Consider the following 26,007-nt stretch of genomic DNA (forward strand, 5'->3'; position numbering starts at 1 on the left):
CAGTGCAGACACACTGTTGTTTCTGCTCAAGGACAGCAGAAAGAATGCATTTGACTTTTTTCCCCTTTTTTTTGTGCACATGCAGTTTGGTTGAGACTTTGATGCTGGTTTGGTGTCAAGAATGGCAACAAAGAATCTAAAAAAAAAAACCCTCATCAGCAACAGATTTCCATTCCACAAAGAGCACCAGGAATTAAGAAGGGTAACATTATTTTTTCCAATAAATCTGCCAGGGAAATTTGAATAAAGTCTGCCCCGAGATGAAAAAGTGCATGATGTTATGAGCCATGTGCCATATGAACAAAGAATCACAATCCAGGAGCAATTTGGTCATAAATAATGTTTCTAAATGTCATTACAGGAAAAAATTTTATAAACCTAATGTCATCTCATTACATTAAAAAGAAACTCGTAAAAAATATCTATACAATAAATTTCATTAAAGGTGGGATGAACAAATAACTATCTTCTCAGATTAATCTGACCCCTACTTTTCATTAAAAAAAACTCTAACAAATGGCTGTGTTTTAGTGTCAGGACACTAGAGGGCGCCAAAATCCCGTCTTGGATACTGGAATTGCTGCTGGACGCGCGAACATCATTTTGATACAGTATGGAAAGCTTTTACATATTTGATATAATAATAATAACCAGAACACGATGCAATGGGTAATCATGTGGTATGCGTTTGCGGATCTAAAAAAGGTCAACAGCAACACCTCAGGAAATCTGCATTCAAATGATGGGGGCTGATAACCTGAGCTATGGCAAATGCAATAAAATGCTAAAAAAAAAAAAAAAATTATACCGTCAAATACAAACACGTCTGAAGGGCGAGTGGTCATTTGAAGCACATCAAATTACATTTGGTTTTCTCAGGTCAACTCTAAAAGCGGCTGGCTTTAACTGACGACATCTTCAGCTGTAAAACTGCAGTGATGAAGATCACCGAGTCAAATGATCCCTGCTAGGCCGCATTTATTGTTCTCTCAACCGAACTACGGGGTCTCATCCCGCCCATCTTGGGTGAGAGTAAAAATGAGTGATGGTAAGCTGAGCCAATGAAATCACCACATTCCGCCGGCCGGGAGAAACCCGACCAATCACCGTTTAGCAACTGCAGAGTGGGCTCGCTTTCTGCGTTCTCTCTAGCAAGAAGTTAGTTCCTGCTCTTCCTTGGCCGTTTCCTGTAATCGTACAGTGTTGTGAGACGGAGAAAGCCATGTGTGTCGATGCAAAGGTAAATTTAGCACCCCGAATTTATTACTGTGAGAGTCGAGGGGGTGGTTGGGATGGTTATTTTACGGTATTTTTGCCGAAAATTTAGACGCGGACCAACCGAAACAGCATTGCGGCCTAACCTGTGTCTGAACGTTGTCGGGCAGTGGTTATTGTGGCACGTTGCTTTGGTTTGGTCCGGTTTGTTGATGAGATTGAAGGAGTCCGGTAGACTGAATGGTTGCTAGTAAATGACAGAGAGGGGACCCAAGAACCACGGACGTCCAGAGAACCGTCTTTTTGACCCCTGTTTGTGCTCCCGGTGTCTCGGACGCTTTGGTAATCGGTACATTTTGGTCGCTGTAGAAGCTAATGCTAGCCGACGGGGTTTATAAGAGAGACTGCGATGGAAGCAGGGAGGAAAACATCCTACATGTCCAGCATCCGTACCCTGCCTGTTTGACTTTACTACACACTATTCCCATTCAGAACATTTCTTTAGAACTTCACTAAATATTTACTAGCACTGAATTTGCCTAATTATGCTTTCGGAGTTTATCCTACCCTCATTGTACCAACAAAGGTTTCTGCTCATTTTGTCCAGGAATGTATCAAAAAAAAAAAACAACCAACTTCTTTCCTAACTAGTTCTCACTCTTTTATGGACCTTTCAGGATTAGTAATAATAATTATTATTATATTTTATGCAATGCCTTTCAGAAATGTCCACTCCTCTGGGACGTTTTCACACTTTGTCCAGTTGCAGCCTGTGATAGAGCAACACACCGCAGAACATCACTGTGAAGTACAAGGAAAACAATAATCTTATTTTACAAATCTTTACAAAATTAAAATCTGAAAAGTGTGGCGTGCATTTGTGTGTGAATGCCTCACTTACAGGGATTCTTTAATCTAAGGCATTGTGTTTCTTATAAAGGTTTTGAATAATAAACCTCTGCTACTATCTCCAACAGCTCCTCTTCTGTTATAGCTCTATATTTCGCTCCATTTAGCTTCTCATCAACTCTGAGCTGCTTTTCTGTTTGAGCAGCATGATGCTTCCACCACCATGTCTCACAATGCAGATGATGTGTGGCATTGTATTTTGATCGCACAGCATTTTGCCAGTTGGTCATGAAGTAAAAAACACAATAATCTATTTTAATTATACACAAATTAAGTTATTTTACAACCTAGTCGTCTTCTGAAGGCAGTTGGATTGAATTTATTTATGTATATCAGAGTAAACAAGGCTTAATACAAATGCACGTTACATATTTCAAACTTGTATTTATTTACATAAGTCTTCTAAAATCATGTTCCTTTTCTTCCACTACATAATTACATTGTTTTTCTTTGACATAAAATACATTAGGTGTTTAGCAAACCCATCAAAATGCTAAAAAAAAATAAAATTATTTATCTGAATACTTGGGATATACTTTTATAATCTGTTCTTTCAGTTTTATGAATTTAGTCATACATTTTACAAGGTTTAGATAATGACACACAGAGTTCAATGTAAATTCAAACTTCTATAAACTAATTTAATATACCGTAAGATTGTCGTTACTTTATTATTTGGCCACATATTGCTTAAAACTTTTCGATCCTTGAAGCCTCCACTACGCCTGGATGTTTATGTTGTCTTCATGTTTATATACAATGCTTGAGTCTATATGACAAATCAAAATACCAATAAATTCTTTTTACAGTCGAAGCTTGTTAGGTCAGATCGTTTTATGTATTTTTGTTGTAAATATTGGTTTATTTATTCATACTGGCCCAATTCTTGTCTTCAGCAATACTCTTCTGGAAGTTAAAGCTTCTAGTTGATGGTAAGCCATTAAACTGTTTGTCTTTTTTTCGTCAGCTGTCTACCTGAAAGTTGAGAAGAATCGGAACAACTACCACATCGCTTCCATCTCGGAGTCTTTTAAGCTTTCTGCCCGTCTCCCTGTGCGGAGTGGGCAAAGATGGCGGATCCCATTATGGACCTCTTCGAGGACACTCCCCTGTTCAGCCTGGACTCCCTGCCGGACGACTCCTTCTCTCACGGTTCCTCGGACCCCGTGGAGGAAGCTCTAAAGCTGGCTTTGGGGCAGGCCGTCCCGACGGGCGATCCGGAGTCCGCTCCCGACCTCGCCATCAGCTCCAGCCTCGGCGTTCCTGTAGCAGCACCGGTCATCCCGGACCCGGCCCCCGTTCACGTTCCCACCCAGCAGCCGGTGCCAGCGGCGCCCGTTCAGACTGTTTCTGTCGCCCAGGCCGTCGACGCTGGAGCGGCGGCCTTCATCACCTCAGCTCCCACCCCTGTTGAGACTGTGCCACAGATGCAGGCCCAGACTACCATCTCTGTTGCCAGCAACGCCAGCGGGGCTTCCAGTAGCACCGTCCTGCTGAGCTCACCTCTGACTGTTTCCAGCTCCCCGGCGACCACCACCACTGCCACCACGCAGCAGCTGACTCAGATAACTCACCAGCTCACGCCCCAGCAGTTAGCTGCCATCACGCAGCAAGCCGGTGGGAAAATCGTCATTCTCAAAGGTCCCCAGGGTCAGGCCCAGGTGCTGCAGGCCGTATCAGGAACCGCGGGTCAGGCCGGTGGAAAGGTCATCCGTCTGTTGTCTGGCACGCCGTTCAAGCCCGGCATGTCAATACTGCAGGGAGGTACGGTCTTAAATCAGGCCAGCCCAGGACAGACCCAGGTCAAGGTGGGGGCCGCTGGGGTGCAGCGCCTGCTGCAGTCCGCCAATGGGCCGGTCAAGCAGGTGTTGCTCACGTCCATGCCTCAGCAGACACAAGGTCAGACGGTTCAGGTGCAGATTCCAGCCCAGGCACAGATGGCTCAAGGTCAGACTACTGTCCAGGTTCAGCCTCAGCCCCAAACCGCTCAGATCCAGCTCCAACCCCAGGCCCAGATCCAGGTCCAGCCTCAAGGCCAGGCAGGTCAGACCCAGGGTCAGGTGCAGCTCCAGCCGGCCATGCAGGGCCAGACGCAGGTGAGCAATACCAGGGTTTCCTCTACAAGGAACTGATCTTGGTGCATGACAAAATAAGACACCACACCTTCAGAATGAATTTTTAATATAGATGCTCAACACAATGTGAAGCAAATGAGATTATCAGTTTATTGTGATATGTTAAAATTTGCCTTATGTTGAAAAACCAACACTGCCGCTTCCCGCTTGTCTGGCTGCGAAGCTGCTGTGCGCTGCGTTGCTTTCAGGAGTGAAGTAAAACTAGAGACGACAGTCTGAGGTAGAGGGAGAGAAAAGGCGAAAGGAAAGTTCCTAAGACAGGTTAAGTTGAACACATTTTTAGATCAAGAGTATGAGAACGATCCCAGGGTTAACAAATGTTGCTTTTGAATGACAGTAATGCAGTTAATTAATATAGCTTGGCCTTCCTGCGTAATGTGTCAAATACCATTTGAACAGAACAACACATATTAATGTCAGCTCATTTTTATTTTATACTCAACAGCAAGAAAGTTGAGTTTAAAAAAGCGTGGTTCTAGATCTCCTTATTGTACTAATTGATCAATGTACGTTTGTACTTTTTGCATTCATTTATGAATAATGTTTTTGTTTAACCTCATTATTCTGATTCTTTATTCAAAGTTGTTCCTTTTTTAATGGTTTCCACCTGAGAAACTGAGAATTGTTGCAGGCTACTTAGAAAATAGTTTTTAGTTCAAAGTTAAGGATAAGATTTACTGTTGAATTTTTTTCCGAATTTGAAAACTCTAGGAACCTTGAGGGATTGCTGAACTAACTTATTTTGACGGCAACCCTTTACCACTCTACGGATATCTCATAATGACTACCCTCTCACCTGTCTGTGTCTAGGGTGGCGAAGCAAAGCGCATCACCCTGGTCCTCCAGCAGCCGTCCCAGTCCGGCTCTGCCGCACCTGCTGGTCAAGCCGTTACCGCTCAACAGCAAGTGGCACCTGGAGGTCAACAGCAGCCAACGCAGGCCCCTGCCAGGCTGGTTCTGGGTCAGCTCCCTAGCGGCAAACTGGTGCTCCAGGGAAGCCAGCTAGCGGCTCTGACCCAGGCCCGGGCTGCAGGTCAGGCCGGGGGGCAGCCCAAGGTCCTCACAATCCAGCTGCAAGTACAACAGCAGCCCAATCAACAAGGAGGAGTGAAGGTGAGATTTGAAGTGGGTTCACCTGGTATTAACATGCATCCTGACTGAGCTGATTGGAAGTAACACTTCAGATCAGTGTTGAGATTTTGCACACTTCACATGCTAATAACATTTAGCCACTTTATGGATCTGCTGGTGTTTTCTGTAACGTCTTCATTTCATTCTGTAAGTTCGATGCTGGTGTGGTCCAGCTCAGATTCATCTGAGACCCATTTGAGTTGAGTTATTTCAACTCCAGACTCTTTATTAGCTCACCTGTGAAGTTTTAAAAGATGTTTTATGAGACAGCAAATGGAGAATAAATAATGTGTGACCTTTCAAAGCTTTAGCATCAGCACAGAAGAGATTTGAACATATAAAACTGCACAGCAATAAAACTGCACACTTGGCTAGCACACTATTAGCTTAAGCGCACAATTAATTTAACGAGTGCAAAACTGAAAAAAAAAAGAAATAAATATCACACAGATTTCTTCAGACCACTTTTAGAGGTGTACTGAATACCTATTCTGAAGAATATGGTCCTAAATGCGATGACCGAATGTGATAGAATCATTTTCTTTATCTGAAAGTGAAAGCATCTGCTCACTTTCTATTTATATTGTTATAGAACTACAGTACCGTACTTAGTGCCAAAGTAAAGGGTAATGTTGTACTTTCTCTTTATAAAGAAAACAGTAAAGAAAATTGACGCAACACCTGTTCAAATGACACCTTAGCAATATTATTTTTGATAAATCTCAGCTTCTTAAAGTAACCTCTTATAAAGAGCTTTTTTTTTTAACATATTTGTTAAAACTGTTGCTATGTTGTGACAGATAATCGGTAAAAAAAAAAAACACACAACCAAATATAGAGCTCATCTGCCTTCTTCCAGAACTGCAGAAATACACTACTGTCAGAAACTAAATCAGAGCCAGGAGGAGGGGCTTAGCGCTGTTAATCACGTTAATGTACTCGCTGCTCACATTTCTGCAAATGGAGCTCAGTTTTTTCACAGATTACCTGTCTCATATTAAACAACATATTAAACAAATATGTTACAAATGTTGTTTATAAAAGTTAAATACTGCAGCTTTAATGTTACAGTAGCTTAAGTGTATTAAACATAAACAGACCTGTTTGTTGCTCAGCTGACAGACAGGATACACTGAATGGATTTTCATGTCAGTTTTTAGTGGACTTAGTAGGACGCGTGTTAATTCCTGGTCTGAAAGAGGCTTGAGTGAAGTCAAGTTTTTGTACAACATACAGTACAGACCAAAAGTTTGGACACACAGTTGTGTCCAAACTTTTGGTCTGTACTGTATTTCAGCAACAAGGCAGTTCAAAGAGCTTCACAGCACAGAAACGTAACACACTAACCAACAATGAAGCGAGCAATGAACATTGCATTTTGTCAAAATCCATCATCAAGCAAATATACTGCATATTAAAATACATTGACTAATCTTCCACTTACTAGGGGTCCAAGGCAACTCTAGACAGGTGGGTTTTTAGCCCTGATTCAAAGGAACTCAGTGTTTCGGCATCTTTGCAGTTTTCTGGAAGTTTGTTCCAGATTCGTGGTGGTTAAAAACTGAATACCGCTTCTCCGTGTTGGTGAGTGACATTGTGAAACAAAAGCTGGACGACTTTAAAATTGAGTAATTTAATATTGACTTAATTGACAAACGTTGGTTACGTTGATGTAACGTCTTGAATGAAGCTGCTGGTTTTCCTCCGCTTGACCATCTGCACATCCCTGAAGGTTTTGTTTAATCTGCAACGGGGCCGGCCTGTCGTCTGCAGCTAGTGTCTGCGTGAGCGCTGTTGAGATGACTAATTTAAATCTTTTTTTCAGAATGACTAATGCATATGAAGTAGTGTGGGATTGTGGTTTTACTTTATGGTTTCTGTAGTGTATCACATTCAGGTCATATCTGGGTGCAATATTTAATGGGTTCAAAATCAAATTCTGCACCGGTGGTTTTTCTGTAAAAAAACAAAACAAACTACAATTAGGCACCTTTTGCTCTCCAGTTATTAACTGGTTAATCCAAAAAATAGTAGGTTTATATAGAATAGTTGTATATTAAGTCAAGCAGGAAGGACTGAGATTTTCACATGTTGATGCTAGAATTATTTTTAGCTGTAGATGCATCCTATAGATGCTATGTTATTACATTTTAGGCAATAAAATATTTATTCTCCATATTTATAAAATTAATTTAATTATTCTTTCATCTTTTAATGCAATAAAATAATTCATTGTTAAAAAAAAAAGGCTTAAGTGGTTAAATGAAAAATTAGCAGAATGTGCCAATTTCTTTATTTGTATTTGATTAATTATCAGAATACTCGATAGAATAATCTGTCACTAAAATAATCGTTAGTTGAAGCCCTAAAAATATTAAAAGATGTGAGTTTTGCATTTTAAAACCTAGCCAGTGTAGGAACAGTTTCTTTAGATTTTTAAAAATGTTTTGTCTGCTATTGCATTTATAGTTAACCTTTCTCTCTGGCGTTGACAGTACCAGTTGGTATCGGGGGCTGGCGGGACCGGCAGCCCGCAGGTGCTGCAGATTTCCCAGGGCCAAGGAGGACAGCGGGTGGCCGTACCTCTCAAAATGCTGCTGCAGCCGCAGGTAGAGCCGCTCACTTGGATGTAAAACGCACACATGAGAGCATAATCGTACAGAAAATAAAATTTCTTCTGCTTGTTTTTCTCTCCCTCCAGACAAGCTCGGCCACATCTTCCGGCGGCACCGTCTCTGTGGTGAAGGTCATCAACCCGTCGACGGCAGCCCCCTCCGCTACGACCACGACTCCATCGCAGGCCATCCGCATCACCAAGGCCCCCGGCGAGCCCGCGGCCGTCCGACGCGTGGAGATCCTCTGCAAGCAGGAGAAGGCCAATCGAATAGTGGCGGAGGCCATCGCTCGGGCCAAAGCACGCGGCGAGAAGAACCTGCCTAGAGTCCTGAATCAGGACGAGCTTCCGTCTACGCAAACCTCCCCGGAGATGGGAGGCACTCTGACTGTTGTCTCAACTGCTAAAAAGAAAAGCAGCGGTGGGGGGAGCAAAAAGAAAAGTCCCATATCTGGAGGACCGATACCCAAAATCATTGTGGGGACCGACAAGAAGGGCAAAGTGGTGAAAATATCAGGAGGAGCGATTGCAGTGAGCGGCTGCGCAGTTATACCCGGAGCTGGAAACAAAAGCAAGAGCAAGGCTAAAGCAAAGTAAGTGTTGTGCTCTGTGTAGTGACTTCACCATGTTAGCTCTTACCTTGTATCTAAGTTTCACCTTTCTCCCTACGTTACTCCATCAGCACTATTACCCTGGTAGGAGCAAAGAAAAGAAAGAGAAACGCGTCTTCAGACGTCTCTGATGGGGAGCTGAGCCCACCTTCACCTGCCGCACTGGAGGACGACATGATTATGGTAAGACATAAAAATAAAAAAAACATACCTGGACACAAAGACTCAGCACTTCAGAGTACAATTGTATTTGTAATCCAGTAATCTATAGGTTACTTTGATGATTAATAGAGCAATCAAATAAAAAAGCAGTCCCATTCTGTAGTAGCTACTTAAGCTAGTAAATATGTGAAAGTATATTTACGACAAAAACAGATGAGAAATAAAACATTTCAATTTAATTAAAGAATTAAAAAACAAGCTTAAACTGGGGCATTAGTAAACGCTGCTTCTTATATTACATTTCACTTTCAGCCCGAATCTTAAAGTATGAAAAAACGTATTTATAAAATAGATATTTCTTGTCTGTTTCCCCCCCTACACACGTCATTACTCTTCTTTAACTAACAATTCCCTGTTCTGGCCAGAAGAGGCGCTCCAACCGGGTGGTGAAGAGGAAGAAGTACACGGAGGACTTGGATATTAAGATAACGGACGATGAGGACGAGCAGGAAGACGTGGATGTTACCACGACTGCAGCCGCCGTGGCCTCCATCAGCGGCGGGGCGGCAGCTCAGCTGAAACAGGAAGTGGAGCTCGATGGCAACGGACAGCCCAGCATGCAGTTTTTTGTGGTGAGTTGTTGAAATGAGAAATTGTTTTGGATCAGTAATGGCTGATACATATAACATATTTATATCTATTTTCAGATTTGATTTTGTTTAAAACTTTTGTTTTTTTTTTTGTAGGAGAATCCGAGTGAGGAAGATGCCGCCATCGTAGATAAAGTCTTGTCAATGAGGATAACTAAGAAAGAAGTTTGTTTTTTGTTTGTTTGTTTAAATCACAAACACTTTCTTTTGTGATTTGACTCTTTCCTAAATTTGTTTTCTTCTTTTTAAGGTTTCCCCAGGCCAGTATACTAATGCCGAAGAGTTCTTTGTTAAATACAAAAACTAGTAAGTCTTGTTAATATTCTTCACTGTAGCGAGTGTGAAGCATCGCTGTGAAACCTCCCCGTCTCGTTCTCAGTTCATACCTGCACTGTGAGTGGGCCACGCTGGAGCAGCTGGAGAAAGACAAGAGGATCCATCAAAAGATCAAGAGATTCAAGACCAAACACGCTCAGATGAGGCATTTGTTCCAGGAGGTCAGCTTCTTCTGGCCGATTCTCGCACATTTCCACAGAGGAAGGACGTCGGCGAACTGAACTTTAACTGTGGTTCTCTGCAGGACGAGGAGTCTTTTAACCCAGACTACGTGGAGGTGGACAGGATCCTCGACGTGTCCCACAGCGTGGACAAAGACAACGGCGAGGTCGGTGACAGGTCACTTGTGAGGAGTTGGTTCAAAATGAGACCTAAGACTCTTCTACTTCTCTGTTTAGTTTAAGTGTCATATTTTCAGGAAGTTGATATTTTCTGATTTGCTCCAGCCCGTCATCTACTACCTGGTGAAGTGGTGCTCTCTGCCTTATGAAGACGCTACTTGGGAGCTAAAGGAAGACGTCGACGAGGGGAAAGTTGAAGAGTTCGGCAAAATCCAAAACAGACAGCCTCGCCTAAAGAGATCGGTGAGTCGTTTCTTGTTCAAAGCATATTTTAAATGTACCCAGACCAAGCTTAATGTTTATGCTCGGGAAGGATTAGAACATTTTGATAAATGATAAAGCAGAGAATTCAAGATATTGTCTGGAAGTTGTGGAAAATACATACAGGGGACTCTAAAGGATTGCAGTGTAGGAAATCCTGTTCAGTTGATTTTACTTTCTATTTTTGTTGAGAATGTTTTAATTAATGATAAAATGTTCCAATAAATCACTTTATTAATCAACTGCAGGCTTTTCTCCATTCATAAATGATTCAATAATTCCTGATTTTTTTTCTGTTCAGTTGTTGAAATCTTATCTATTACAAGAGCAGCTGTTTGTTGGATGTTAATTGTGTTGCTCTTTAATTTCAGAAAGATAAAAAAAGATTTAAAAAGAGACAGTTTAGTGAAAAATGTAATATTCAGCTTAGCTACTATTTGAGGTTCTGTTCATTGCTGTTATTGTCTTTAAAAGGAGCCATTTTCTTTTCCTCCTTTTTCTAAAGCTTATTAAGTGAACTTTTATGTAGCAGGAGTTGAAATTTGCTTCAATGTGGGTGTTAATATTCTAAATTAAAATGCAGTGTATTTTGGTTTGTAGTTTGACTGAACAGTCTGAGTGTTTACTGTTGGATATTTATTATACTTTGTAAAAAGTTGTTAAAAATGTTCCAACACATAGAAATGTGTTCAGAAATTGTTTTCTTTAAGGGCTCAATTATTACGGTGGGAATTTTTTAAAACAATTTTAGAAAAAGCTTTGCTATCAAAAACTATATTAACATTATTTTTGCCCTATCACAAAGAGTGCACCACCGATTGCAGTTTTCCAGTAATCACTGATACTTTAAAAACCCTCACTTGCCAATTTTGATTCAGCCGATATGAATTTTAATTTTTTTTTGTTTTTTGCCTGAAAAGTTGCCAAGTTAGCAACCGTGGATCTACTGTTGCTAACTGTGCATGTGCAGACGTTACCTCGTCAACCACCTCTCTTGTAATTATTTTGGACATTTGATCGACTTGTTCCTTGCTCTCCTCAGGCGCGGCCTCCTGCCAGCTCATGGAAAAAGTTAGAGGAAACCCGAGAGTACAAGAACGGCAACACACTAAGAGAGTATCAGCTGGAAGGAGTCAACTGGCTTCTCTTCAACTGGTACAACAGGTAACAATCAAAATGCATTCATGTATTAGTCGCTGCCATCTTTACTGCCGTTTTGCTCCAATCCTCCCATCTTTTATTGACTTGCGCTCCCCTCGTGTCTGACGTCTTTCAGGCAGAACTGCATCCTGGCAGACGAGATGGGTCTGGGGAAGACCATCCAGTCCATCACGCTGCTGTCCGAAGAGTACGCCGCCGGAGTACAAGGCCCCTTCCTGGTCATCGCTCCGCTCTCCACCATCACCAACTGGGAGAGGGAGTTCTCCACCTGGACCGACATGAACGCCATTGTGTACCATGGAAGCCTCGCCAGCCGGCAGATGATCCAGCAGTATGAGATGTACTGCAAAGACGACAAGGTGAAAAACGCACGCTAAGTGATTACAGAGGAGCTGGGCGATACTTGGATTTTATTGATTAACCGAATTGATTTTGAGAAAATCTGGATTTATTGTTTTCACCGATTTGAACTACTTGGGTTTCCATAGTTCAGAGTGACATCAGTGCACCCAGAGCCGCCATTTTGTTTGGCAAGCTTGTTCTACAGCTTCTATTTATTTGGACTTTGAATTAAGGTCAACTTTACGGATAAGCGTCTTTTTTTTGTTTGTTGTTTTTTTTTTTAGTTACAAGAATTGTCACCTGAAAAAGTAATAATTTTATAAGAAGTAAAAGATAAAAAATACCAACAAAAATGTGAAATATTATGACTTATACTTAGTTGTATAAAAGAACGCTTAAATATTTTTGAAACAATCGCACAGACAAGTCAGTTTTGAAGACAAGACTTCACAAACTGAGTCGTCACGTCAGATTCCAGTTTTTGAAAATATTTTCTGCAATTTTTTTTTTTTAGAAAAGAAAGCAAGCAAAAAAAGCAATCAAAATCAGAAAAACAGATTTTTATTTTTAAGCCATACCACTTGGCTCTCAGTATAAGTGTGGAACATCCTTAATTAAACTAAAACTCTGTTTCTGTTTCCAGGGACATTTAATTCCAGGTGCGTACAAGTTTGACGCCCTCATCACGACCTTCGAGATGATTCTCTCGGACTGCCCCGAGCTGAGGGAGATCTCGTGGCGCTGCGTCATCATCGATGAGGCTCACCGGCTAAAAAACCGAAACTGCAAACTGTTGGACAGTTTGAAGATGCTCGACCTGGTGAGAATCAAGAAGATGAAATATGCGGGGTTTTTGGGGGTTTTTTTTTTCTTCCTTCAGCTTAACGTTTTAATGGATTCCCTCAGGAACACAAAGTGCTGTTGACCGGCACGCCTCTTCAGAACACCGTGGAGGAGCTTTTCAGCCTCCTTCACTTCCTGGAGCCAACTCAGTTCCCGTCTGAAATCGAATTCCTCCGAGAGTTTGGAGACCTCAAAACTGAGGAGCAGGTGGGAAACGCATAAATCGGGCAATTCGCTGCCACTTTGTCTGAAACTCTACATGCAACTGATTGCAATTTTGCCTTTTAATAGGTTCAGAAACTCCAGTCCATTTTAAAACCTATGATGTTGCGGAGACTCAAAGAAGATGTGGAGAAGAACTTGGCACCCAAGCAGGAGACCATTATTGAGGTCAGCTTTTATTATTATTATTATTACCATTGTCCATCAAACTATTTAGAAACATTTTTCAATTAAGTTTTAATTGCATAATGTCAGATGAATTTCCTTTTCACAATTTTATAACTACACACTTTAATAAATTTGATTAGGATTTGTTATTTTGTATTGACATTTTTCACATTCACTTACATATAGAACGTACATGAACAATTCACGTTCAACACTTTATAAAGTAAAATAAAATAAAAACACTTTGTTTGGGAGCTACTCTTTTAATAATTCTTTTGTTTTATCCAGTTTAAGTTCTGTTTTTCTTCATCGCTGACTGTTTTTAATAGTGTCCATGTGTGTTTTTGATTTAAATTTTAAATAACAAATAAACACAAAGTAAAGCCTGATTACATAGCAGAAGCAAAATGATTCATAGTTTTAGAAAATATTTACAAATGTGAAAGCGACGGGGGCAGACATCTTTATTCATGTTCTCCTTAAAATATAAAATCCAGTGCAACTAGGAAGTATTGGATTATAAAACAATATCACAAACTTTTAGGTGTCTGTAAAATGACCCTAACCATACAAACAGAGCATCAAAGCCACTCCAAAGAATGTTGAGGTGGTTGCTTTTGTTAAAGACAACTGGGGAATTAAACAACAGAAACCCTGTTTCCTCCCAGGTTGAGTTGACTGATATCCAGAAGAAGTACTACCGGGCCATTCTGGAGAGGAACTTCAGCTTCCTGAGTTTAGGAGCCAACAGTAACAGCAACGTCCCCAATCTGCTCAACACGATGATGGAGCTCCGAAAGTGCTGCAACCACCCCTACCTCATTAATGGTACTGCGCCGTCACCTTTAACGACATCTTTTGTCGACTACATTTTATTTTTTACTGAGGCTTGGTGTCCTCTTCAGGTGCCGAAGAGAAGATCGTGGCGGAGTTGCGGGAGAAGTACGACCCCCTGGCCCCGGACTTTCATTTGCAGGCCCTAATTCGGTCCGCCGGCAAACTGGTGCTACTTGATAAACTGCTGCCTCGGCTCAAGGCCGGCGGCCACAAAGTGCTCATCTTCTCCCAGATGGTGCGCTGCTTAGACATTCTAGAGGACTACCTCATCAACAAGAGGTATGCTTTTGTTATTCAACTTGTAAATATTTTTTTGTGCTTGTGTTGAAAATTTTACTAAACCACACAGTATCAAGGTAATATATACATACTCAGGTAAAGCATGTATTTTGTAGCCATCAATAGGGGTTTTCTTTGTGGATATTTTAAGCAATGTCCACAAACTTTCATTTAGAGCTGAAACCATTAATCTGATTCGTCATGATTAATAGATTATTGAGATAATTGTCAACTAATTTAGTAATCGATTAATAGTGTTAACTGGAGTATACAGTCCAAAAAAAGCTCTTTTTTTTTTAAAGAACAACAATCTGAGGGCAGTGATTATGTCAAAACTGTACAAAAATACATTACAATTTTCATTTAAGATGTAAAAATATTTATATATATCCTTTGTCTTTAAATATGTTCTGTCCAGAACCAGAATTTTATTGGGTTCAGATTCTGTAAAAAGGCACCTTTTGCTATCCAATTGTTAATCAGTTATCCAAAAAATGGTTAATAGATTCTAAATTGATTGAGATAATTGAAAACTAATGAGGAAATATAAATATATTGTTGATTGGATTGAAGACTAAAAAAGATCACTTGATGAAAGAACAACATACTCACTGCAGTAAGTCAAAACAGTACAAAAAAACATATACATGTTTGCAATAAATATGAGGCAGAGTTATAACTAAACTTGGTTTAAATTCTGTAAAATAAATTCAGATTAATAAAATTTTGCTACATTGTACTAATATTAAATCAATCTAATATTGATATTAGAAACATCACTATCAAAACAGTGATCAAGAGTACACTAAAGGAATGCTGTGGTATTGCATTTTATGCAATAAAGTGTTTATTTTCTTATTTTAAAAAGTAATAGAATTGTTTGCATCAGCCACTTGTGTCCAAGTTTCATTAAGTTCCCTCCTTTACGCAGATACCTTTACGAGAGAATTGATGGAAGAGTTCGTGGGAACCTGCGACAGGCAGCCATCGATCGGTTCAGCAAGCCGGATTCGGATCGCTTCGTCTTCCTCCTTTGTACTCGTGCTGGCGGTCTGGGTATTAACCTGACCGCCGCTGACACTTGTGTCATATTCGACTCTGACTGGAACCCTCAAAACGACCTGCAGGTATGTCGTCCTGCCATGGTTGTGTTTTGTATTTTGTGGTGATAGCCACTCCGAGTTCTGGCGACAACCGTTCTGCGTCTCTTCTATCCAGGCCCAAGCAAGATGCCATCGTATCGGCCAGTCGAAGGCAGTTAAGGTCTACCGCCTCATCACCAGGAATTCCTATGAGAGGGAAATGCTGGACAAAGCGAGTCTGAAACTCGGTCTGGACCGTGCTGTTTTACAAAGCATGAGCGGCAACAAGGACAGCAACGTCAACGGGGTAAGGAGAAACCCGTAGCACCCGAGTTCGAGCTGAAAAAAATCTCTCATCCCGTTTGTGTCAGCTTTGTAAATGCCTTTACGTCTCGTACGACAGCTCCAGCAGTTCTCCAAGAAGGAAATCGAGGACCTTTTGAGGAAAGGAGCTTACGCCGCCATCATGGATGAAAACGACGAAGGCAGTAGGTTCTGCGAGGAAGACATTGACCAGATCCTTCAGCGGCGAGCCACCACAATTACTATCGAGAGCGAAGGCAAAGGTTCCACGTTCTCTAAAGCCAGCTTCGTCGCATCTGAGAACCGCACCGACATCGCCCTGGACGACCCCGAGTTCTGGGAGAAGTGGGCCAAGAAAGCCGACATCGACATGGATTCCATTAATCAGAAGGTAAAACGCAGTAGACGTGTTCTGGTCAATTTTTTTAAGCCAGTTTTAAATGTGCAGGTTTTGTAAAACTTTAATCTGTGTGAAAACTTTTTTTTAGAACGTATAAGAAGATCTAGGTGTTGTAATTGGACAATAATCATTTATATTTCAGAATAGAAATAGAAATGACACTTCATGTTGGTGCAGTGGTTAGCAATGTTGTTCCTGCTGGGTTTCTGCGCCTCCTTAAAAGCCCTTAAATTCATGTATCTAAAATTAAGGGCGTAAAATGTCTTGAATTGATTTGAAAAATTAAGTTGGTCTTTAATATATTAATCGCATGTCTTAAAATTTTTCTTTACAGGACAATCTCGTAAATTAAATGTGTTTTCTATCAGGCAAAAGTTTGAGTTGCACTCATCATTGCATTATGCAACTCATGACGGTTGAGGCTACCGCCAACTCACTGCTAACATGAGTTAGCAGTGAGTTGACTGATGTGAGATGGCTTTTTTCCCAATCTAGTATGGCTTAATGAAAATGTATTCCCAGTTGACTGGATGAAATTTGTACATTTCTGTTGTGATGCAGGTCTTAAATTCCTTTCATAGTTGTCTTAAAAAGTCTTAAATCTGAATTGGTCAAACCTGCAGAAGCCCTCCCTGTTCCTGGATTCAAATCTCGGCCTGCATTTGTTTGAATAGGGTTGATAAATGTATTAACTTTGTATTGCACGGAATATCTAAGTTTGTCGTTTCTTGCACAGAACACGCTTGTGATCGACACTCCCAGGATCCGGAAACAGACGCGTCAGTACTCCAGTTTGCGAGGCGAAGGAGGAGACCTGTCGGATTTGGACAGCGACGACGAGTATCCGCCTGCCAATTCAAGACACTCCAGGTCTTCTCGCCGCTCAGACCGCCACAGCGGGGGAGGTTACGGCCGTACCGACTGTTTCCGGGTGGAGAAACACCTCCTTGTCTATGGGTATAGAAATATTTAAGGCGCACCATGACTTTATCAAATTTTGTTTGTGTTTTCACATCGTTTTTATTTTACACCTTTTTCGACCGGTTTAGATGGGGCCGCTGGAGGGACATTTTGGCCCACGCCAGATGTAAGCGACGTCTGAGCGAACGTGACGTAGAAACCATCTGCCGTGTCATTCTGGTGTTTTGTCTAATGCACTATCGTGGCGACGAGAACATAAAGAGTTTCATCTGGGAGCTCATAACGCCACCGGAGAATGGCCGAGAACCCCAAACACTACTAAACCACTCTGGTAGGAAGCTGCACGTATATCAATATGTAAAAATAAATTTCCCACACAAAATATTTCTACTTACATTTAATTTTCCTGCTTCAGGCCTTTCTATCCCTGTTCCAAGAGGCAGGAAAGGTAAGAGGGTCAAAGCTCAGAGCACGTTCGATGTTCAGAAGGTGGAGTGGATCCGCAAGTACAATCCCGACACCCTGCTGCTCGACGACAGCTACCGCAAACACCTGAAGCACCAGTGCAACAAGTTGGTGAAACTTTCCCAGAACTAAATTCACGTTACAATGCCTTGCAAAAGTATTCACACCCCTTGAACTTAGTCACATTTGGATGACATTACACCCATAAACTATTTATGTGGTAGAGCAACACAAGCTCGGTGCGCAATTGTGAAGTGAAAGGAAAAGAACGGAAAACTTTTAAAGTTATCTACACATGAAAATCTGAAACTTAGACTTTAAATATTTTTTCCTTTGGAAGCCATTTATAATTTTCCTTCTGTTTTACTAGGACTGGGCGAATAATAAGTTTTATGGATTAATCAAATTCTCTGTTTTTGACGATTTAATTTTTGGAAGATAAATTTGGAAAATAAATTTTTTTTTTTTTTCTTCAGCAATGCACTTCTTGTGTTTCCAGAGTGACGTTGACACACTCAAGAACTACCATCTTATAGAATTTGGTGTTAAAAAATTCTGAAATTTTATTGTTATACGTTATTGCCCAGTTCTACGTTTTATAGATATGCACCATCCATTTTGTGTTTGCTCTTTAAATTAAATCCCACTAAAATCCCATAAAGTTTGTGGTTGTGCGGTGACAACAGATAAGTCGAGGGTTATAAATACACCAAAGCACTGCCTATGCAAATTTGTCCTGGTGGAACATTAACTCCTCCCCTCTCATTTCCCAGAGTGTTGCTCAGGGTCCGTATGCTCTACTACCTGAAGCAGGAGGTCATAGGTGAACATGCAGAGTCTGTCCTGAAGGGGGCTGACATTAGGTAACAAATGTAGTGAAGTGCAAGCAAACTTCATCACTAGAGTTCACTGAGATCCAGCTTATGAAACGGGTTGAATGGTTTTTCAGGGATGTCGACATCTGGATGCCGGAGATGGAGCAGCAGGAGGTGCCTGCAGGTTGGTGGGACTCTGACGCAGACCGCTCTCTGCTCGCTGGCGTCTTCAAACATGGTAGGTCCGGCTGAAGCCGTTCTGCTTTTCGCGTCCAGGTTCAGGGCATCTGCGCATCCTTAAAAAGTCTTACAATTGTGTGTCTAAAATGAATGCCTTACATTTTGTTAAATTCATTTAAAAAAGAAAGAAATAAAGTAATGTAGGTTTTTTTTCTCATGGGATCTTCCTGTCGAGCAAAAGTTTGGCTGTAACTACATGCAGTGTTAGAAGCATGAAACCGGGTTCACTGTTTATGCTAGTCGTGATTGTAATGCAGCAAGTTCCACTAACCATTCTCTATATTTCTAGGTATTTTTGGCCTTATTATCATTCAAGGTGGCGTTAAAAAGTCTTAAATTTGTCTTGATGAAACCTGCAGATACCCTTAGGATGGTTCATTTTGTGCCTTGGTGCTCTGATGAGCCGCTCCACTTTTCACATACGAGGAACTTGCACTCTATCCAATATGTTTTTTTTCCCAGTTGAACAGCCTTGGTTTTTATTCCTGTTTCCAGGTTATGAGATGTACACTACCATGCGGGCGGATCCCTGCCTCTGCTTCGTGGAGAGAGTCGGTCGGCCAGACGACAAGGCCATCGATGCTGAGCAGCACACTGGGGACGCCGAGCTTGGAGACGAGTAAGTTGTGGGTTTTTTGTGTTTTTTTTCATAACACCAGTACTCAATATTCATATTGGGAAGAACTGCTTGGATTGTGGTAGATATAAATTGATTTGTATAACTCACAATCATTGTCTGTTGTTGCAATGAACCCAAAGGAGACAGACACTGACACCTTATACATAGGTATTTGTTTCATATAGTCAGTTTTTTTTCTCTCAATAAAATAGTATTTTTCTGAAATCTTTCCCACAATAAAAAGCAATAATTTGAACGTTAAATTAGTCCTTAAATACCCTGCCTGGTGTCGTCACACTGACGTTAGCTGTAGTTCACAGCATTTACTGGATGATTTGCAGTTTGTCGAAAATGAGGGATTTTAATTTGTATTTTCGGTTCGAATAAATGTTTGTTTTCCAAAATTTCCTTGTTTCTTTGTCAAAATAAAGAAAGAAAACAGATTTTTAAGCTGCTATGATTAGTGTACTGGTCTTTAGATTAAGAATACATAAAAATAATACGTCAACCAGCCAGTCATTCTTTAACCTATTCAATTTTTAGTTCATTCTTTTCATTTAATTCTTTTAATACATTCTTTTGTCCTGTAATCTTTAGAGTGTGCTTTGTTTGGAGTTTCGTATTTCAAAAACTGGAAGCTCCTTTTCTCAACACCCATTTTTCTCTTTTTGCTTGATCGTGTTGCGTTTGTTACGTGCAGTGCCGACTTTGACAAGTTCTCAGAGGATCCAGAGTTCAAGCCAGCGTCCAGACTCTCCAAAGATCTTTTTGATGAGGTACCGATCGCAGCAACAACTTTGGAGTTTTGTAGCACCATTCTAGACCAGCTCGACGGTTCACTCATCAGTCTTCGCTCGACGTTTCCTTGCAGCCTGACTCTATGAACGTGGATGATGAGATCTCGGTGGAGGACAAGCCGGTACCGATGGTCACGGAAAGCGCAGCCGTCCAGAGCGGCGTGTGCGAGTGGCCTTCGAGCTCTTCGCTGACGGCGCGGTTGAGGCGGCTGATCACGGCGTACCAACGCAGCTACAGACAGGAGCAGCTGAAGATCGAAGCCGAGGCCAAAGGGGATCGCCGGCGGAGGCGCTGCGAACAGGCCAGCAAACTGAAGGAAATCGCACGGCAGGAACGACAGCAACGGTAAACCGTTGATTATTTACTTAACAATTATGTTTTCATTCTGGAACGACTGGTTTAGTTTAGAGTGTGTTTTTTTTTTTTCCAAAAAGCGTCTTTTCACGCCTTCTCTACAGGTGGACGCGGAGAGAAGAGAGCGACTTCTACCGCGTGGTCTCCACGTTTGGAGTGGAGAAGATCAAGAAGGAGCCGGGTGTCTCAGAGGAGGGGGACGCGGAGTTTGATTGGACGCGTTTCCGAACTTTTGCCCGTCTGGATAAAAAAACCGATGAGAGCCTCAGTCGATACTTCCGTTCATTCGTCGCGATGTGCCGGAGAGTGTGCCACCTCCCCCAAGGCCGTGGTGAAGGTAGTTGCTGTTTATTTTGAGGTTTTTTATTTCATTGCTTTACAGTCTGAATGTTGTTTTTCATTCGAGATTCACCAACTTGGCTTAATTCTGTTCTAACAAAAATAAATTTCAAGACGATCCTCATTTACCTGATTTTTATCTACTTAAAATGGTGGCGTTTTCTAGATCCAAAATGTTGGATCTATTTTAGAGCGTTTTCACATCTGGTGGCGCTGCACCAAGGACTACTGAAGGAAACGAAACAAAATCTTCTGGAGACGATACTGAGCGGAGCTTCCTTCTACTGGAAATGTAAATAAAAATTGAGTAGCATCAGATTTTAGCAGTTGTAAGGTTTTACTTTTGTTCTGGTAAAAGATTACTATCAACGTCTCCCGCTAAAGCTGGGCTTGTGCATTTCTTTTGGTTCCATTTACCCAGACTGCACTGCGCTATAGTTCACTTCCTGCTTTTGGAGCACTCTCCGATCCACTGGTATTCAGACCGCACCAGAGCTCACTTCAACTGAACTGAGACCTACCTTTGTAGGTGGACCAGAGTTTGCATTTTTGAGTTCGATTGCGCGTTCCCCCAAACGAACCGAACGGTCCACGCAAGTAAACTAGAGTTTGTTAAAGCGGACTAAACAGTGCTGGAGTCAACGCACTCAAAGTTGAAGGCATCTAAGGAATAAAAAAAAATCTATTATTGCTGTTTGATAATTATCAGGGAAAATGATTGGTAGATTTCTAGTTTTCACTACAATGAACAGTTTGTCCTGCAATAACAGAATACCTGCTTTTGTCCGCAGAGCCGTCAGAGCTGACTCAGACTGTGGCTCCCATCACAGAGGAACGTGCCTCCCGCACGCTGTACCGCATCAGCCTCCTGCGGCGCCTTCGCGAGCGCGTCCTGCCCCACCCCTCCCTGGAGGAGCGCCTCCTCCTGGCGCCGCGCAGCTCCGAGCTGCCCGCCTGGTGGAGCATGCCGGACCACGACCGGCAACTGATGCTCGGCGCCTCGCTCCACGGCGTCAGCCGCACCGAGCTCTCCATCTTCTCCGACCCGCAGTTCACCTTCAACTCCGCTCGCGACGAGTTCATCCAGAACCAGCAGGCTTTGCCGCCACCTCCACCTCCTCCTCCTCCGCCCATCATGACGCTTAGCCAGCCCAAGTCTGAGATGGACTTACCTGGAGCGAAGGGGGAGGGGGCCGACGAGACCGCCCTACTGTTTGGAGGGAGAATCGGTAGCGACCTGCAGAGCACGCCCTTGAGTCCCCATGGCGGCAAAGCACAGGGTCCAGACTGGAGCTTCAAAAACAGCAGAGAAAGAACAGAAAAAATTGGAAGGAAAGGCGAAGGAGGGTCCGATTCGGATTCAGACTCCGACTCGGGCTCATCGTCCTCAGAGCGATCCGGTAGCAGCGACGACAGCGGAGACAGTGACGAGGAAGTAGCAGGAGGTAAGTCCATAGATGGAATAAAATAAAAACAACAGGAAGTAGAACCAAAGACTTCACATTCACACTGTTCTCACTTTTAGGGGGCATGAAGGTAAGAGACGTGGATGAAGAAAACAGTCTGCTCTCCATGACTCCATCTCAAGACAGCATACTTCCACCTGAGCCAATCAGAGTCGACTGGCCTAAGGTACCTAAAAAAATATTTACAGCAGACCAAAAATCTACTAATAGCTTCTTCAAACTAACGGCGTACGTTCTGTTTCCTGTTTCAGGACCGCGTGCTGATCAACCGCCTGGACAACTTGTGTCACCTGGTGCTGTCGGGTCAATGGCCCTCGGGGCGGCGCTACATCCCCGAAGCCCAGCTCAACCCGAGCTCCGAGCTGGTGAGCGAGGACATGGCGTACACCCGGGTCATCCGGAAACCCAGCAGCGCACCGACCGGCATCGGGGCGGAGGGAGAGGACGGAGAGTTCACCGTAAAACTCCTCAAGGTGACGTCATACGGGAAGACTAGCCCGGTGTTGGCGATCCGCTTCTTTCCTCATGGTGGTACCGACTTGGATCCATAACTTTGACTCTGTCATCCTTTTAGGAGGAGGGTCTGAAGCTGACGTTCTCCAAGCAGGCTCTGCTGCCCAACGGGTCAGGGGGAGAGAGCAGCGGGCGCAAGAAACGCAAAGACCAAGAGGTATGACGTCATGGTTTATTCTCCTGTTCTGTTGATCTGGGGGGTTTTTTATTTAGCAGTATGCTGTTACAAGCTCTTAAGGTGCATTCATACCAACCTTGGTTAGTCCAATTTAATCAAAATCCATTCAGTTTTTATAGAAAATCCAGTCCGTTTGTCAGAGGTGTGAATCGAACTCTGATGCGTACCAAGAAATTGATTCTGGTCCACCTAAAAGCCTAGGTCTCAGTGTTAGGGAAGTGAACTGTGGTGTGGTTTGAATGCATATGTGAATGCAAACTGAGCGGAGTCTGCGCCAAAACCAGGAAGTTTATGATAGCATAGGGCATTCTGGGTAAACGCAACCAAAACAAACATGCGTCTAACGCTAGTGGACAAAATCTCTTGTCGTCTTCCAACAAAGACAAATGAGAAGTCTTACAACCACTGCTCTAACATTTATTTATTTTACATTTTGTGAAGAAGCAAGTTGCGCTCATGTCTTCTTCTGAGATTTTCATGTTGTTTCCTTCAGTGGTTCTTGGTGCAGCGCCACCCCAGACAAGGAGGTGAACCGGTTTTTCAAAGATGTTTTTTTTGTTTGGCTCAGTGCAGTGTGAAAGTGAACCGCAGCATCTGAAAATGTGACAAATTTTGCAGTAGCCGAGTCTACCGGACTATGAGCTGTGAAAACACTCCAACTTAGGTTTACATTTTAACTGAGCGTCCTTAAAGCAAACACCAAGCTGACCAACCTGTAACATCTCTTTCAGCTATCGGAGTTAGACGGCCTCCATGACCCACTGGAGCGTGCTCCTCGACGAAGGGACCCCCCCACGTGGTTGAAAGAGAATCCAGATTATGAGGTGGAAGGAGACATGTTGGAGGTAAAGTCCTGGCTGTTTAACATCAAGAATCAGAATAGTGTTGTTTTGTATGGTAACCCGGGCTTCAGGCGTGTATTTCAACACTTCCAGGGTATAATTCAGTTTTGTGTTTTGTGAACCAGCTGCTGGTGAACAGGAGTAAGAGGAAGAGGAGGAGGCGAGCGAATAAACCCCTTACAGGCACTGAAAAGGTCAAGGTCATCAACATGCTGACGGGAAAGAAGGTGACGCCGTTTTCTTCTTCCCTCTATGTTCCTTTTTGTCCCTTTGACCCCATCTTCCTTCATTCTGTCATTTTTCTTTGCGTCTCTTTGTTTCATTCTTCGTCTTTCTTTTTGGTCTTTATGACTTTTTCTCTTTGTTTATCTTTTGTTTTCTTGTCTGTCATTTTGTCTTTTTCTTTCTTTGTCTTGCTTTTTTGTCTTTTCCTTTGACTTTCCATTTTTTTCTTTTTGTCTGTCTTTTTCTTCCCATCTTTCTCTTTTCTCTTCCGTTGTGTCATTTTCATTTCCTTTTTACCCTCTTGTTTATTTTTCTCTCTTTTTTTATTTCTGTCTTTCTTTCAGTTTGTCTTTTTGTCTAGTTATATTTTTGTTCTTGTATTTCTGTCTTTATGTCAATCTTTTTTTGGCTGTTTTTTCTCTTTTCTGTCTTTTGTCTTCCTGTCTGTTTTGTCTTTTTATCTTCTTTTTGTTTTTTCTTTCCATCATTCCTTTCTTGTGTCATTAGTTCCCTTCATTTGTTCTTCCTTAACTCCAAGGTTCTATATGTAAATCCTGTTCATCATAGAATCATCTGTCATCAACATCTGATGAACTTCAGTGTTTTCCATTTAAAAATGACACGACTAGAAACTCTGGAAAAGTCTGGAAGTTTTATGTGGAGTCGTGTTGGAGCTGAACCAGCTGACATTCCGACATTTCTCTGCAGGTTGGAGCTGCTTTCTGTCCGATGCTGCAGGATCTGAAGGAGTATCTGGAAGAGAATCCTAATATCGCCGTTGCACCCGAGTGGTCTGAGACGGTTCAAAAATCAGTACGCTAAATATTTTATTCTTCATGCTGTAAAGAATTACCTTTAACAGTCGTTTTGGGTTTTTTGTTAGCTTCTTTATAGCTTAGACAGATGTTTTTATTTTTATTCTTCCTCCTGCAGGGTTTGCTGCCTGAGTCCCTCTTCCACCGCCTGCTGACAGAGCACTCCGAGATCCCGAAGAAAAGCCACCGGCGGCGTCATCACCACCACCACCACCACCACCATCACCATTACCACACTCCCGAGCCCACGCCCGAAGACCCCACCGTGGACGGCGTAGAAGAAGAGACTCTGGTTTCGGACGGAGCCTACATGATGGACGAGGAGGACCTGGAGACGTCCCACCACTTCCTCACCAGCCCGGACTTTGACGTCAAAATGGAGGGCGGCGACAGCCTCTCCCAAGGCGACTACGACAGCTCGGATCAAGAGGCGCTGCTGGATGACGTCATCATGGCGCAGAAGGACTCTGACTCTTCATCAAGCTCAGACGACTGACTGAACTGACTCGTCTCTCGCGCCCCCACCATTCAAAATGAAATCATGCTATTCCGAGATCTCTCTCTTTTTTTCTTTTCTTTTTTTTTACCAACATGTAACAAATTAATTGTTTTTGTTCTTTTTTTTTTTTTTGCTACCTTTATTCTTTTGTTTTATTTAGGATTAGTTCTGTGTAAGGAGCAAAGTGTGCATCCATCGGTTTTTTTTTTTTTTTCCTATCGCGGTCATGCTGCACCAAGCTCCTCTCGATCTTCCTCGTGGCGTCTCTCTCGTCGTTTTTATTTCCTTCTCTTCCATCCGAACCCATGAATTCCCGTCACATTCCCAAACGTGACCAAATGGGGACCCTCGCTGTATAGACACACTTTTCATATCTTTAAAAAAGGAAGAAAAAAAAAACCTCAAAGCTGGTCCTCGAACGCTACATGAAACTGGATACATTTACTGAGCAGAACTCCTTTCCAGAGGAGCCTGTGAACTAATTTGGGGGGCCAGATTGGGGGGTGTGGGGGGTCCAGTGTGTGGATATACTGTTAGTGTTTTCACTCTGTGGGGAGGGGTTGTGGGGAGGGAGGGAGAGAGGAAAATGGCGTTATTAGTTACTGAAGCAGTGCGAGGAGAATGGGTGTATTGTATAATGTAGAGCTCGTCAGTTGTGTACTATGGTGCAAAGATGACGGCTGTGAGGTATTATTCTTGTTTTATGATCTGACTGTATCTGTGATATGAATAACAGCAATCTACAGTGAAAGCAAACCCTCCTGTGTGCGTCGTCTTTTTGACACGACCTGAGCGGAAAGGAGAACGTCAACTGGATACAATAAATTCAACACATTGGAACAACTCTCTGTTTAAACCAGATGATTATTTATTGGATCATTTTAATGTGGAAAGTTAATATACCAAAAACTACTTG

The 26,007-nt window shown here is 42.4% G+C and overlaps 1 protein-coding gene across 3 annotated transcripts; it reads left to right on the plus strand.

The window, feature by feature from the left end:
* Positions 1–1,117: 1,117 nt before the first annotated feature.
* Positions 1,118–25,938, plus strand: chd8 (chromodomain helicase DNA binding protein 8). 3 transcript variants are annotated; one of them, XM_032565666.1, is made up of 39 exons: positions 1,118–1,240; positions 3,092–4,220; positions 5,070–5,372; positions 7,886–7,999; positions 8,092–8,597; positions 8,687–8,798; positions 9,203–9,409; positions 9,524–9,592; positions 9,678–9,733; positions 9,807–9,924; positions 10,008–10,091; positions 10,210–10,347; positions 11,408–11,529; positions 11,642–11,885; positions 12,512–12,688; positions 12,775–12,918; positions 13,003–13,101; positions 13,770–13,929; positions 14,007–14,217; positions 15,149–15,344; positions 15,436–15,606; positions 15,703–15,993; positions 16,739–16,959; positions 17,052–17,254; positions 17,339–17,495; positions 18,162–18,251; positions 18,338–18,441; positions 18,939–19,062; positions 19,763–19,838; positions 19,934–20,205; positions 20,319–20,551; positions 21,345–21,998; positions 22,079–22,185; positions 22,271–22,492; positions 22,594–22,689; positions 23,442–23,555; positions 23,678–23,779; positions 24,486–24,590; positions 24,711–25,088. In XM_032565666.1, the coding sequence occupies exons 2-39, from the start codon at positions 3,195–3,197 to the stop codon at positions 25,086–25,088; spliced, it is 7,806 nt and encodes a 2,601-aa protein (XP_032421557.1). In that variant the 5' UTR covers positions 1,118–1,240; positions 3,092–3,194. The 3 variants fall into 3 exon arrangements, with proteins under 3 accessions (XP_032421557.1, XP_032421559.1, XP_032421558.1); XM_032565668.1 differs by having other exon boundaries at positions 9,206–9,409; XM_032565667.1 differs by lacking the exon at positions 1,118–1,240 and having other exon boundaries at positions 3,195–4,220; positions 24,711–25,938.
* The last annotated feature ends 69 nt before the right edge of the window (positions 25,939–26,007 follow it).

The sequence above is a fragment of the Xiphophorus hellerii genome, chromosome 6 (assembly GCF_003331165.1).
Source record: "Xiphophorus hellerii strain 12219 chromosome 6, Xiphophorus_hellerii-4.1, whole genome shotgun sequence".
Taxonomy (NCBI): domain Eukaryota; kingdom Metazoa; phylum Chordata; class Actinopteri; order Cyprinodontiformes; family Poeciliidae; genus Xiphophorus; species Xiphophorus hellerii.

Bases quoted from the DNA above. Each gene is read 5' to 3' on its own strand.
- chd8 (XM_032565666.1), top strand. From the start codon at position 3,195: ATGGCGGATCCCATTATGGACCTCTTCGAGGACACTCCCCTGTTCAGC. The intron at 17,255-17,338 runs GTAGGAAGCTGC...TTCCTGCTTCAG, and splicing joins AACACTACTAAACCACTCTG to GCCTTTCTATCCCTGTTCCA. The intron at 22,493-22,593 runs GTGACGTCATAC...TCATCCTTTTAG, and splicing joins TCACCGTAAAACTCCTCAAG to GAGGAGGGTCTGAAGCTGAC.